Source organism: Dermacentor albipictus, chromosome 1 (genome assembly GCF_038994185.2).
Source record: "Dermacentor albipictus isolate Rhodes 1998 colony chromosome 1, USDA_Dalb.pri_finalv2, whole genome shotgun sequence".
Classification (NCBI taxonomy): domain Eukaryota; kingdom Metazoa; phylum Arthropoda; class Arachnida; order Ixodida; family Ixodidae; genus Dermacentor; species Dermacentor albipictus.
This window is the reverse complement of record NC_091821.1, coordinates 365633615-365647948: the sequence shown is the minus strand read 5'-3', so window position 1 is coordinate 365647948 and position 14334 is coordinate 365633615. Positions and strand designations below refer to the sequence as shown.

The following is a 14334-nucleotide window of genomic DNA, read 5'->3' as shown; positions in this document are numbered from 1 at the left end:
GCAAGGTAGCAAGGTCCTGGTCAAGTTTTTTTTTTTTTGCACATTGCTACTTGTGGTTCAGGCATGTGTGGCACTCTCTAAACGCGAGATGGACGCCTGGAGCTACATCACTTACAGAGACCAATAAATACACACGGCTGTCTGATCGTCCTGCGAACAGAGCTTGTGGTGGTCGTGGTATGTATATCATGCGGCATGCCAGTTTCAGGGCCCCTTTAAGAAGGGCACTAACAAAGACAACAAAAGTTGGTTTCATGAGTTCTGCCTGAGTCGCCACTGATATCACGCAGTTGCTCGAGCACAAATTGTGAAACAATAGCGTATGAGCCATAGGAAACGAACAGTCATGTCGGCAAAAAAAAAGAAAAAAAGCAGGATATGTATTGTGATAGGTAACCCCAAGCGCCACAGCACAAGGTGAAGCTAAGTTGCAGTTCGGCACATAATAGGATCTCTTCTGCTTACAACGGTGCACGCACATGAACATTCCGCTTTACTACGATCTTTGCACTATGAACAGCATTGAAACGCAATGTAGAGACGAAACGTTAAAGGGACTGACAACTACACCAAATGTTCCAGGATAAGGTGCCAGGAGAAACAGCCGAGATGTGCTTGCACTTTTGCGACAATCCAGCAGTGCACGAACACTTTGCCTCCACGATCGATGGGTCCCGGAATGCGTCGGCGATTCTCACCACAATCTCGTGCGGGTCCGCTGTCACGCCGGAGGTTTGCACACACGCGCGACCACTTCTACTTAATTACTCTTTGTACCACTGGTGCCGACTAAAATGAGGTGCTCGACGTCCACTACCCGTTCTCCCCCCACAAAACAGCGCGAATTAACATCGCAGTGCAACAAACTTAATGTTTTCACCAAGGAAAGCGTACGCGGGGACCTCCGTAAAGCCGCCATACTGCACAGTGTAGCCAGACCGGGTCAGGCTCCGCAGCGCCCCCTAATGTTGATTTGAGTTGCCAATATGAATGAGTTTTATTAGGCGTTGGTTTCATCAATGTTTTACTAAAACGCGAAGTTCTTCCGGTTCTGTGCCTATAGCTTGCATTTGTTACTTTTGTGAAGTATTAGTACGCTAAAGTAGTACACAATGCTTGAGCCGCTACTTTGCGCTCTAGATAAGAAGAGAATCGTTCTTGCCAGTGCATCACCACGACGAAAAGAGATACTCAACATGCTGGTGAGTTCCGCGCGCAATACGATGCTTCTAAGGAATACGGGTGTCGCACGGTGCACTTTCGATCGCGGTCAGCCTGATTGGGATTGAATTTCTCCGTCGCGATTGGCTCATTTGTGCAGACTACGGAAGGGAGCCACTCGCGGTCGGGAATTTCGATCCGTATCGGGCTCGATCGCGATTGCAAGGGGCCGTGTGACACCGGTAACAGATACGTCTATGTTCGCTCGTACTTGACTGATACATACTGAATGCAGCATGCGTACCGATGTGGACACCTGAACTGCTAAAGATGTTCTAGTGGAGGTGTGCAGTAATGATTTCGATTATCTGAATTATCTCAAGCTCCTCGGACGCTTGCTTTTATTATTAGTGTAGTTTTGGTCAGTTATGTTCTGGGGCATTGTTTCTTAAATGTGGTGGTGTACTAACGACACAGATGCTGTTATAGGGCTTTCGTTACGATGTCGTGGCTTCCAGCTTCGAGGAGAATCTCGACAAGCATGCATTTGCCACTCCGGCCGAGTATTGCGTGCGAACGGCTGAAGGCAAAGCAAGAGATGTCGCCAGAGTCCTTCAACAAAAGAATGTAAGTGTTCTGTTTTCCTGTAAATGTTCTACAAGGGCGGAAATGTGCTTGAACTTGACAGAGAATACCATAATGCTTTATAAGGTGGGGTTCGTGCCATCGTAAATGTTACTCCCTTTAGTGTTTTGTCTTTTTCTTTCACCCTAAGATATAACTTGTCGCCCGTGTAAGAGAAATAAACTGTGCGCATTTTAGACAAAGGAAATATGTTTGCTTTTCTTTGGCAATTTATATTGGGTACAGACGGAGTCAACTGCCATAATGTGCAAATTATGTGTTTTGTACGATAAGCCACTTCTTGAGCCCTGTTTGTGCATTTAGATTATGTAGGCAAGTCATATGTCTTAATTATGATCGTGATAAGTATGGCTGGAGATATGTTACTCTGCCAAGCAGAAAACATCTTTTTCCACTGTAGAGTTATATACATACTCTGAAGCCATACAAGTGTTATGGCTTCATTCGGATAAATTTTTTGAACATTAATGAGATCCTCATTATGTAAATGCACTCAACTTTCGTAGGATAAACACTAATGGAATATGCAGAACTGGTTTAAATTATGTTTGAAATTATCACGTTTGAATGGTATAAAAAGCAGATGCGCCTACTGTGCCTCAACAGGCTTGAATTCAAAGGAAGGATCAAAGTGACTGCTATTACGTTTTCAAATGTTGACTTTACTAAGGTATGCACAATTGCTGAGGAAAATGCTTATTTTTGTTACCTCGTAATGACAAAATCTTTTTTTTTCTCTGAAGGAAGCAGTTGATTTGGTGATTGGCGCTGACACAATTGTTGTGAAAGGCAACAGTCTGTATGAGAAGCCCAAGGACAGCAGTGATGCAGAACGTATGCTTAATGAGTAAGTTGACTTTGCTTATAGTGTGGTTCCTTCTGGTAAGGTGCTGGAGGATTGTGCAGCTTTTGACAAGAGCTGTTTGTGTGTTCAACATCTACAGGTGATAAAGTACTGAGCAGTTCAAAGAAACAATCGTTAATTAAACTTATAAATATTAATTTGGTTCCATTTCAATTCATTGAACAATTCATTGCAAGCAGCACCACTGCTTCTGCATGCGTCCTGTAGTTCTCAATATTGGTCCTTGTCTTTAGTGGTGCTGCTCACAATGGCACAATCAGTAAATTGGCAGTAAACATTACACTGGAGACCTTTGTTAATATCATACTTGTACACGTTACAGAAAAAAGTAAATAATTGTAATTACAATTCATTGAAAAGTGTAATTATTACAATTAACAATTACTCTTCAAGGGGTGTATAGTAGCGCAGTTAAAAGACAGTACAAAAGAAGACACACAGGGACACCCACAGCGCTAACTTCCAACAATGCTGATTATCGAAAACCAGGTTGTACTTATACACTCAGCCAACATGAGTCACAGCAACGTGAACAGATAAACAATCAATCGAAGTGAAACATTTTTGTAAGTGATATGTTAAGCCATGTGCAAAAATTTCAGTTCTTTTGCAGAGAGAGCCAATGAATGTTTGCTGAAATGTATAGTTGCATTCAGGGATACGATCACTTTCGTGCGATTTCACGCAGGACGCTCACTGTGGCAACCTCACCTTGCACAGCGCAACAGATGGCCTCCGACGTGGTGGATGACAAGACGTGAAATCGCGCGTAAGTGATTGTATGCTCGAAAGCAATATCTCGAGGATCCCTGCTCGCAGCGATCACGTCGCCCACCGGCAACATTGACGAGTTGGCGTTGTGTCATCACAAGACATGAAAAAGCAGGTTATCGGATACCTCTCATATGCATAAAATTTCATGCGCACCTGCTTGGGCTTCGATTTCAAAAAGTTAGTTGTCGCTGATTGTGCTTCTCATTTTGACCCTAAGGAGCTGGGGACGCGGCTGGCGCATGAAAATGCATGCCGCCTGTGACCAGCATGTGGCCTGCAGAAGAGCACATATCAGTTTCGAGCTGCCACCTAAGCATACGACGGAGAAACAAAGCGAACACGGGCTAGCTGCACAGCCTTCGCTAAATGCAGAAAAAGGGGATATATACATAGGCCAGATATGTGAAAAAGAAGGCCACCAGAGAAAGACGACCCCAAAATGTACCGCAATGTGTGCATGAGCGTCTACAACTTGCGTGGAACACGATGCAGATAACATGCACGCATGAGGGTGCAGCGTGCTGATCACTGCCGCGAAGAAGCCTTCAGGGGACACACACATACACACACGAAAGCTTCAAACGGTTCACCACTGTTCGTATCACACCGCTTCGCAATGCGGAACGTAGCGTAAGCACCTAAAAAAGATAACGGTAGAAGTAAGGAAATCCCAAGATGACTGTATACAGTTGGCTGAGCGAGGTAAATTTAAGTCCTCAAGCGCCCGTGTTGCAATCCGTGAAGTCCCCGCAAAGATGGCGGTGAGCACCCATTGCCTCTTTTAGTCGTCTGCTAGCCAGAGAACTTCCAGAGAGCAGCCAGACCAAAATCGTCTGGCAGGTTCTGGCAGCCCGCAGGTAGCCAGAACCGTTCAGCACGAGCAAAACGAACGCCCGGCGGAAGTGCATAGCGCGGTGGGCGGAGCAACCGGAGAAAATTGAAGACGCTCTAGCAGCCCGCAGGTAGCCAGAAGTGGAAAATCAAAGAAGCCTACTGGCTCTCTCTGAAAAAGAACTGAAATTTTTGTGCATGGCTTAATATATCACTTACAAAAATGTTTCGCTCTGGTTGATTGTTTATCTGTTCACGTTGTTGTGGCTCATGTTGGCTGAGTGTATAAGTTCAACCTGGTTTTCGATAATAAACATTGCTGGAAGTTAGCGCTGTATGTGTCCCTGTATGTCTTCTTTTGTCCCATCTTTTAATCGCACTACCATACAGCCCTTGAAGAAGATGCATTACCAACAAGCCACATTGCAAACCTCGTTAACAATTACTGCCTCAGGAGAGTAATTGAGCAATTACTAGAATGCAATCAATTACTTTTACTTTACTTTCAATGTGTCCTCTGCTGCCCTTTACACATTATTTATCTTCACTGACAGTCGTTCTTCAAAATTTTAATCAGTCTCCTTCCCTTCGTTTTTTTTGTAGATGCACCAGCAGTGATACTTGAAACTTGCTTAATGTGTACGGTGGAGTTAAAGGCGGCATTGTATGATACAAGTACCGTGCATACAAGATTGTTGTTGCACAATGGCGCTATGCTTGTGTCTTTGCCTTCTGTGAAGCTGAGTGGGATCATTGTTGCTGGGGCTTGAAGAAGGCACTTCCGGTGGATCCGGTGACAAGCTGAAAGAATTTACTATAGTTGATTACCTAGCATCAACGCCTGATGTGGCCATTGCTCTCAAACCATAGCAGTGCTGGTTCAAATTGTTGGCTAACATCTGGTGAGGTGTTAATATCAGGAAACAAGTACTATGCACTTAGATTAGCCTGTCTGAACATGCGCTTCCAAGAGGCAGCTGCACGGTATGGCCGCAGTTGTTCTGTGCTGTAGTTCCTACCAAATGCAAGTGCTCAAAGCAGCATACACTGTTACAGCTTGTCTCATCAATAAAGGAACTGCTTACATTTAATTAGTTACTGAAAAGAGTAATTGAAATACAGTTAGTGTTACTGAGTAAGTTAGTAATACTAGATCAATTACAAGACTACCAACAAATGTAATTGATTACAAGTACTTATTCGCATGTAATTTGTTATGTACAAGCATTGTTGAGATCTCACATAATGCTTGTTAATATCCTATAAAAATATTATTATGTTCAGAATTCAGCTTTGTTCAAGGTTTGCATTGTTATTTAGTTACTGACAGAAGTAGTCGGCAGTTGCTAAAGGAATTCTCACTGCCATGGTTCTTACCAAGTCATTACAATATTTTCTACAATCCAAAGAGGAGCTCATGTTCATGATTTTTTGAAAAATAAACAATACATCAGGATGAATTGCAAAAAAATACTTGGTGGCTATTGATGGTAAAGCACATAGTAATTTTCTGGGTAGGAATTTTATGTACAACTGAAATATGTAAAAATTACCTATGTGCTAGCTTTATATTCGTTGCTTGGTCATGGTGATGTAAGGCATGAAATCGAAACATGAAGTCGGTACATAGCCATAGACAAATTTGACAGTACAGGAGTTGTTTGAGAAGTGACATTAAAATTCTTTTGCCTTACTGTGGAGCACAGATGTGGCTGGCAGAGAAAGGTTGATAGATTGTAGGTGAGAAACCTAGTGTATTATTATGTCATTAGAGAAAGGTTGACAAATCATAGGTGAGAAACCTTGTGCAGGATTATGTCATTAATCCATTTAATGCAGGTATGTAAATGCCACATCTTGAAAAATTGTCAGCTTTTGTTGTTTGTTTACTCTTTGTAGCCACTGTGTAACTCAGTGTTTGCATTATTTTCTTGCCTAAGGCTCAGCGGAGAAGTGCACAGTGTTCAAACAGGTGTGGCACTTATTTATCGGTGCAAAGATGGTAAGTCATTGTCATGACTCGACATAGCTATTACTGTGTTCAAAAAAGCGCGTACAAAATTCAAACTATCTAATCAAGTTCATACAGGAGGGAAAAGTTTACTGTGACTCTTATGGTGCATCCCCCACATTCATATGGTATGAGAATTTGGAGCCCTCCTTTATGGCATCCCTCATAATCCACTGTGCAGTTATGGGATCTTAAACTCCACAATCGAACCTTTCTTTAATCTGATCTCTTCACAAGGATTGAAATGAGGCTTTCTTAGTGAAGTACAACTTTCTTTACTACAAGCATATAGTTATAATTACCAGACAGAATTGGGACTTCTCTGATTTCTTGAAAAATGACTGCATAGAAGGATGTTACCATGATGCTGTTTTTTTTTTTTACACCACAGCTGGAATGAAAGTACAGAGTCACCTAATAAATCTGAAATTAAATGCTGTGTATGTTTCTGCATGTTGTGCAGCGAGATAGCTTACCCTGTGTTTATAATGTAGTGCACAGGCAAATTATTTGTTTTGGACAACATGGGAATAAGTTCTATTTGGGTAGCACACAAAAACCAGTGACGAAGGTGAGACAGGGATAGACTTAATGTTATGTGTGACCTTGTTTATTCTTTGTCCTTCTTTGTGTGTGTGCAGAAAAAATGGAACAAATGTTTTTTGTTCTGGTTTTAGTTTCGTTCCACTGAAAAAAGTTTTGTTTCAGTTCTGCTCTGGAATGAAAAAAAGAATGATCTGTAGCATTTCATAACGGCTTTTGTTCTCATGCAAAAATTTTCGAAGCAAAGTAACAAAAACAGTACTATTACTTTTTCTCAGTAAGTTAATTATGAGTTCTGAGATCATGCTCAGTGCCTTGAATCGAGGCACTGAACATAATGTCAAAAGCAGCATGTCATCGAGTATACTCGCCGAAATGTGAGGCCACTGTTCCGATAAAACCAATTTAAACCAACATAAATGAATGACAAAACTTCTGTAATAAAGCGTTATACCCGTAGAAAATGAAACGATAAGCTCTTCTGTGTGCATGCCCTGGGTTTTGCTACGATGCCGATCTGCTATTGCACCGAATGACAGGATTAGGTTAGTGGAGTACTCGACCGGCTATCGCTTGCACTGTCCCTGCCTGAAATGCATGCCAATACTGATGTTGCCTGATGTTTTGGATTGCTGACTTCTCCCTTGAACTGAAAACCGTTAAGAAATATTTCGGTTTCACTCCGAAACAAAATAATAAATAATGTTTTGGTTACATTTTGTTCCAGTCAAAAATGCGTTTTTTTTTTCGTTTTTGTTCTCTTCTGACGCACTGTGTGTGTGTTATTTGCATCGTATCACTCATTACCAACTCCCCCAAACCTCAGCTTTAGGAATAAGAACCGTTTGGACAGCAAATGCTGCATATGACTGCATCACCCGACTTATGCAGCAGGATGGACTATTGATTTAAAAATTACTGAAGGATATTTAATCGTAAATTCATTGACCGCTGCCCACATTAAGTTGTTCGTCTCAAGGAAACCTTCTGTGTTTTTCAGACTTCTGATGCTTTTCTAGAACTAGATTGCTCATGTCTTTTGACATATGTATGTAGTGACTATTTTTCTGCTCAAGATTTCAGATGTATCACCTTTCATGAAACAACTGAGGTTTTCATGGCTCCTATGTCACAGGAAATTATCAAAGCATACGTACATACGGGAGAGCCACTGTGAGTATTTTGTTTGGGCTATATCCTTGTTTTTGATTTCTCATTTAAGCGCCCACTGCATCATGCCTTACATATTCTCACATGTACAATATCTTTTACAATGGTACAGCTATTATAATGAGTCCAAGAGTCAGCAGAATGCACAGCTCACTCAGACTCACTTGCAAAGAATATATTTCAGCTTAGGACTCACTGGGACTCATGAACATCAGACCGAGCGGGGTCTGAAAAAGGCGTGCCAAAGTCTGACCTCACTGAACTAACTTGAACTCACTTACCTAAACTAGACTCAGGTGGCCTCACTCAGAATTGCATAATTATGAACTGATACTTGCTTAGACTCGTGAAATTACAAACTTACTCAGGCTTACAGGCCCACAGACTCAACCCTGTATTCTTCAATGATCCTCACTCAACTCCACCGAACCTGGGCACAGTGGCACCCCTTAACTAAAGAAGACAGTGTGCTTTCAAGAATTGCTGTCGAGTGTCAAAGACGGGCAGTAACAATTTCTGTCGAGAAGCGGTGCTGGCATCCGCATTGTTGAGTCGAGGTGGATTGCTGAGTGAAGGAACATTTTAGAATATTAGGATCAGACCAAATTTTAAGTTTTTATGTCACACAAACTTGGCACCGGTGACGGTCAGGGTATTCGCCTAATTAAGATTCGTTTCTGTATTGAATGTTATCAGAGTCGGCAGGTTGCATTGGTCTGCTGATGACTGTGCAAGAGATCAGTGTGTGTATATGAGCTCACTATTACCAGGAAGATCAGACAGTGCACGCACTGAAACAAAATCATGTGTAGCAGTAATGTTTTCTGAGGGTTTTTGGGGAAAGGTCTTAGTGCATCGAAGTGCATGCTTAGTTTATTCTGTAACCTGGTTTCTGACAAGTTTCGTTGAATTGGCAGAAGTGATTTTTCCGCATTCTCATTCTGGTTCCCTTATATGTCATTCATAGATGTCGAGAGTCAGACTAACTTGCTATTACCTGTGTTTTAAACTTGCACATATTCGCTCAGTCTCACACAAGCTCCGGTTCGCTGCGATTCAATCAAGACTCGCTAGCAGGACGAAATGGTACTCACTTAGAAGGGCCCCACATTGGCTCACTGAGGCTCACTTGGACCCAAATGAACAGCTGGTTTTGTGTCTGTGTGAGTTTGAGTGGGTATACTCATCAATGAGTTTGCTGATATATGCTTAGACTTGAAATGCCACCATGGTGTAAGATATGTATTTTTATGTACGGAAACAGCGCAACAACTGCTGGTGTGAGTGCTTGTGTATAACATTTCTTCAAGCTTCCCTTAAACAAACCAATAATCCACAGCACCACATAATGAAAGAGGCACAGCTGACTTATTTCAAATGTTTCTTGAACATGTTTCTCAGAGATGTCGGCAGATGTCAGTGATGTACAGTCAGCTTGGCTGCAAAACAACTAAACCAAGTGGATGCAACATCACGCTCCACTCAACACTACACTGGAACATGGCAGTGGAACACAGCAGCAGATGGGCAGCATTCTACCCACTGTAGTTTTACTATCTTCTACTGGCCTGGGCATTGTGTGCACACCCACTTGCGTTCCCTCTGAGTGGTGTGCAATTTCTTAGAAAACAGCAGTACAGCGCATATTTCTCATAGAAAAGCATTTCTGCTTCTTATGGGACAGACCTGTGGTATGATTGGAAAATTATGTCATGGTGTCAGGCTCCTTCAGCGGAAAGAGGGTCCATGTGTCTCTCTGTTTACATTATGTGTGAGAGCAGTGTTCTGGGGAAACATTACTATGTTAATGGACTTGGTGGCGGCAGCTGAAATACATATTTTACAGCCCCACTCGTAGTAAACATTGAGAGGCCATGGCATATTGACTTCACAATTTCGAACGAGGAAACATAATCAGTCCTTCCTGCAAGGCATGCTGTCCACACCTAGAGAGTTTGTTCACACCATGATCAAGAAAAAGGTGGGTGGGGGGGCACATATTTCCTTTGGCCTTGGCATTGATAATAAAATACATTGTGTTGTGTCTCTATACAGAGACATAAGAGATGTAATGTCGCTTTCTGTTTCTTATTTTGTCACATTGAAGGAGTGAACAGAACGCAACATTAATTGCCACTTGCAGTTGGTTCAATATGCCTATGCCTTCGAAATTTCAAAAACAACAGTATTTTGAAAATTTTAGGTGGCATACTTGTGGCCAGAACAAGCTTGGTTTTGACTTCATGCAGTGATAAAGCTGGAGCCTATGCAATCCAAGGGAAAGGAGGAAGTCTGGTGGAGAAGATTGTCGGTGATTTCTACAATGTTATGGGCTTCCCTCTACACAGGTTCTGCAAGGAGCTTGGTGACCTTTATGCCAAACTTGACAATGTAAAATAAAATTGTAGCACTTCGACCAGAGCAAAATGTGCACATATATATGAAGGATGGGGTGGTGGGGTTAAGGGGGTGTGCAGCCCTCATTCAGATGACCACCCATCATTTCAGTGCCAACAGTGTAAAGCCAGAAAAGGGCTGCTTATAATGTTTTTGCAAGATATGTCTTTTGTGGATTTTGTTTGCGATTTAGAAAAGTTGGCATCTGTGTGTGGCACGCGCATCAATGCAATGTTACTCTTTGGAAGAAATCTTGCTCAGTTGCACTGCAAAGCATTGGCTATATTAGCTGCCTGACGTTGCATTTTAGCAACACCTGATGACCTGTATGCATCTGCTGAGAAGGAGAAGGCAGGTAATGAAGAGTATCAACTGCTCGTAGAAGTGGGCGTCAAGTGAATAAATTGCTTGCAGTATCTTACAGGGACCTTAAATGGAATTATTTGTGCTGTTTGTAAATTGCCCTTCTACTGTACCAACAAAGCCACCCTTACCTTCAGAAGAGGCTTGGTACACTAGAAAATATGCAAAAACGAAAGAGTGGTGGTGCCACTGCCTTGAAGTTCCTGCACCAGCTCGCTGTGACATCATAAATGCTAACTGCGTCGGCTCAGGCCTAGTTATGTTTTTTTATCGGTAAAGGTAGACTTATATAATTATAAATGGTCCAAAAACTGAATTTAGCTAGCTTTAAAAACTGACTGAGCTTTCAGTGCCTAATTACAAAAAAATACCTTGAAATAATCTAAATAGTGAGTGACATACCAGCTTCTGGGTTTCGACGCGAAAAATTAATGATGGTATGCTCACTTTCTTTTCCTATTTTAATAAACCCATCATGGTGAAATTAAGAAAAATAGAGTTTTAAAGGAGTAATTTACGAGCCTATTGAATTTGAAGGGAATATGTTGCATGTTGGCAATAAGAAGGTCGTGATAATTATTACCCTTGAAACGTACCATGACTCCCAAAAAGGCAGGATCAACGTACACTATAATGTTTGCCACAAGCATTATTGAGGTCTGCTTAACTCTTTCTGTACCATGGGGAAAAATAGGTGTTTTTTTGCAGGTTACGCCGATATATTTTTCTGAAGGTACTACTGTACTCATTATATTATAATACGTAAACAAAAAGCAAGATGAATGCACTTTTCATGCATAAAAGCTTTATTAACGAGATATATATCATAATAGAGACATAAATTGCCAAAATCAAAATTGTAGGATAAAATTCCGACTCCAACTTTTCGTGGTGTTACGGATTTTGACACATTTATTTTGATTACAATACAGATAAGCCACTGTCCCTTTAATTCCCTTTCCCCAGTGCAGCGTAGCAAACCGGAGGTGTGTCTTGTTAACCGCCCTGCTTTTCTTTGCTTCCCTATAAGCCAGAGACAATTGAGGAAGCTTGGCGAACTCTTTCCGCGCTCATATGGCTTAGATACGAGAAAACTTGTGACATCACTGATGTATAGGCGCTGATGAGGTTGGGGCACAAAATTCAAGATAGGGAAATTTGACCTTTGGGCTCATTAGTTTTTGCGCCAGATAATATTTCGTCAGTTCAAACAGGGGTGCTATTCTGGACATTTTAGACTTCCGCCATATTGCCAAATTTTGTAATAGCGGGATTTTGAGCCAATCAGAGGCCGTAGCAGCCCTCTGTACCAATCAACTGATGGCGAAATTGACAATATATGGCGTAATTTGACCATGTACAGAATTGCACATCTGATGTGTTGTTTCTCCTTCTCCTTTCCCTTTTACCAATAGCACTGGCCAAACACTCCTTTTACATTCGCATTACAGTCAATTAATCAACGCTCACAATTGGCCAGGGCTATCCATGTGCTCATATAGCATGCAGCCATAAAGATATTGCAATAAGGTAAATAAAATAGTAGCGAAGAGGAACGTTATACTGGGCCATCCGCTCCAGCGCTCTTGCTCGGGGAACGCCGTTGGTGCTGAGAGTCCGTGCCGTGCTCTGACGGTCGGCCCAAACGCTGGTGACTAATAAACACCTTTACAAGTGGTGTAGAGTGCCTCAGCATACAGCGTCAATACTGGAACTTCGATCCCATAACCTACGCTCAACCATGCCTGCATCCCAGCGAACACCTCCTACTTCTTCCCAGCAAGGGCCTCCTCAATTAGTCATTTGCTCTGGTGTACCTCGCCACATAGACCCTGCCATTTTCAGCGGCGCGGACGACACCGACGTGGAGGACTCACGACGTATGAGAGGTTAGACGCCCACAACAAATGGGACGATCCCGCAAAACTGGGCAACAAACTCTTCCGTTGTCTATGTCACCGACATTGCGCCCGACGCTATAACTACCCGCCGTTAACCGTCTCGTCGCCGTCGCTCACTGTCACCAATGCGACCTCGCCCCATAACTCGGGACGAGGAAATCTAGTCGTCGCAGTCGAAGCGGCAAGGGTTGCGACCCCGTCGAAGTGTGAAAGTCCTCAACGCAGTCCCTCGAACGTAATCGAAGCGTTTGTTGACGGTGTTCGCGCATCTGTACCAGTGGACGCAGGAGCCGCCGTATGTGTTATAGACGCTAAGCTTTGCCGCTTACTTCTGAAAGTGACGACGCTTCTTTCTGGGCTGCCCCTCAGCACAGATAGTGTTGAGCATAGCCACCCCTCAGTACTTCTCGTGTTGTCATTTACGACGTCCTGTGTGCCATAGAATGCATCATCCTGTCCTCATTCTCTCGTGACGTTATCCTCGGCTGGGATTTTCTCTCGCGCCACAATGTCGTTGTCCATTGCGTACGGGCCGGAATAGAACTCTCGCCGATGTTAGATTTGCCGCTCACCGACAATTCGCTTTCGAGTAAACTACTTGTCCAAGCCGGCACCCACGTTCCTCCGAAAGCATCAACGGTCGTGCCCATGTACTGCAGCCGGATCACAGACGCTGTTGCACTACTGTCTCCATCTGACCGCTTTCTCAGTCGCAAAGGTCTGCTGCTATCTTTTGCGACAGTGGACATCACGCAGGGTCACAGCAACGTTTTCGCTTGCAGCCCGTTCCCATATCCCATGATGCTGCTCCGAGGGGAATGTCTTGCCACTGTAGAAGCCAATGAAGAGGAGGAGGAAGAACTTTATTAAAAACACCAGTCAATGAACGTCAGAAGAGAAATGCTTCTCTCCCTTCGCCCCTAGCCGTCGGCCGGAATGCCTTGAGACGCAGCAATGTCTATCGAGCACGTCCATAAATTGCACGTCTTCATTGGCTCGTAGCCTACTTGGATCTAAAATTTTAGAGAAATTAGGCTACGAGCCAATGAAGACGTGCAATTTATGGACGTGCTCGATAGACATTTCTGTACTAGTTCCAGTATCACTGTTGTGTACACGTGTGGCTATCGCTCAGGGATGTGTTCGCTTCTTCTCTTGCCGATGACCTTACACAGGTCCAGCGGTCTCAGCTTTTGCGCCTCTTATAAGAATTTCGTTCTTTTTTCGACGTAGGGCAATCTTCCCTGGGTCGGACGCAATTTTTTCACATCGCATCCACACTGGCTCGCAACCACCATTGCGGCAACGTCCGTATCGCGTATTTCCTGCAGAGCGTCGTGTACTCAATGAATAAGTCGACGGCATGCTTCACCGCGAGGTGATATGACCTTCCAACAATCCATGTGCATCTACTAGCGTCCTTGTTACGAAGAAAGATTGTTCTGTGCAGTCCTGTGTGGACTACCGGCGTCTTCACAATATCATTCGCAAGGATGTCCTTTGCTGCGCATCGACGGCCCAGCAAAGGACAAGGTGCAGAATTCTTTTCACATCTAGCTTTGCGCTCTGGGTATCTGTAACTACTTGTGGCACACTCCGATTGGCGGAAGACAGCTTTTGTCACACCTGACGGCTTATACGAATTTAACGTAATGTCTTTTGGACTTTGTAAT

General features: G+C 43.1%; 2 protein-coding genes across 2 annotated transcripts in view; one reads left to right on the top strand and one right to left on the bottom strand.

Annotated features, from left to right (window-relative positions):
* The window catches only part of LOC135906967 (ubiquitin-associated protein 1), a 106058-nt gene that overhangs the window by 64989 nt on the left and 26735 nt on the right, over positions 1–14334 (bottom strand). The window lies entirely within an intron of this gene.
* Positions 970–10427, top strand: LOC135906964 (probable bifunctional dTTP/UTP pyrophosphatase/methyltransferase protein). Its single transcript, XM_065438601.2, has 6 exons — positions 970–1202; positions 1651–1788; positions 2550–2653; positions 6217–6278; positions 7907–8003; positions 10250–10427. Exons 1-6 carry the CDS (start codon positions 1113–1115, stop codon positions 10398–10400), a joined length of 642 nt encoding a protein of 213 aa, XP_065294673.2. The 5' UTR covers positions 970–1112; the 3' UTR covers positions 10401–10427.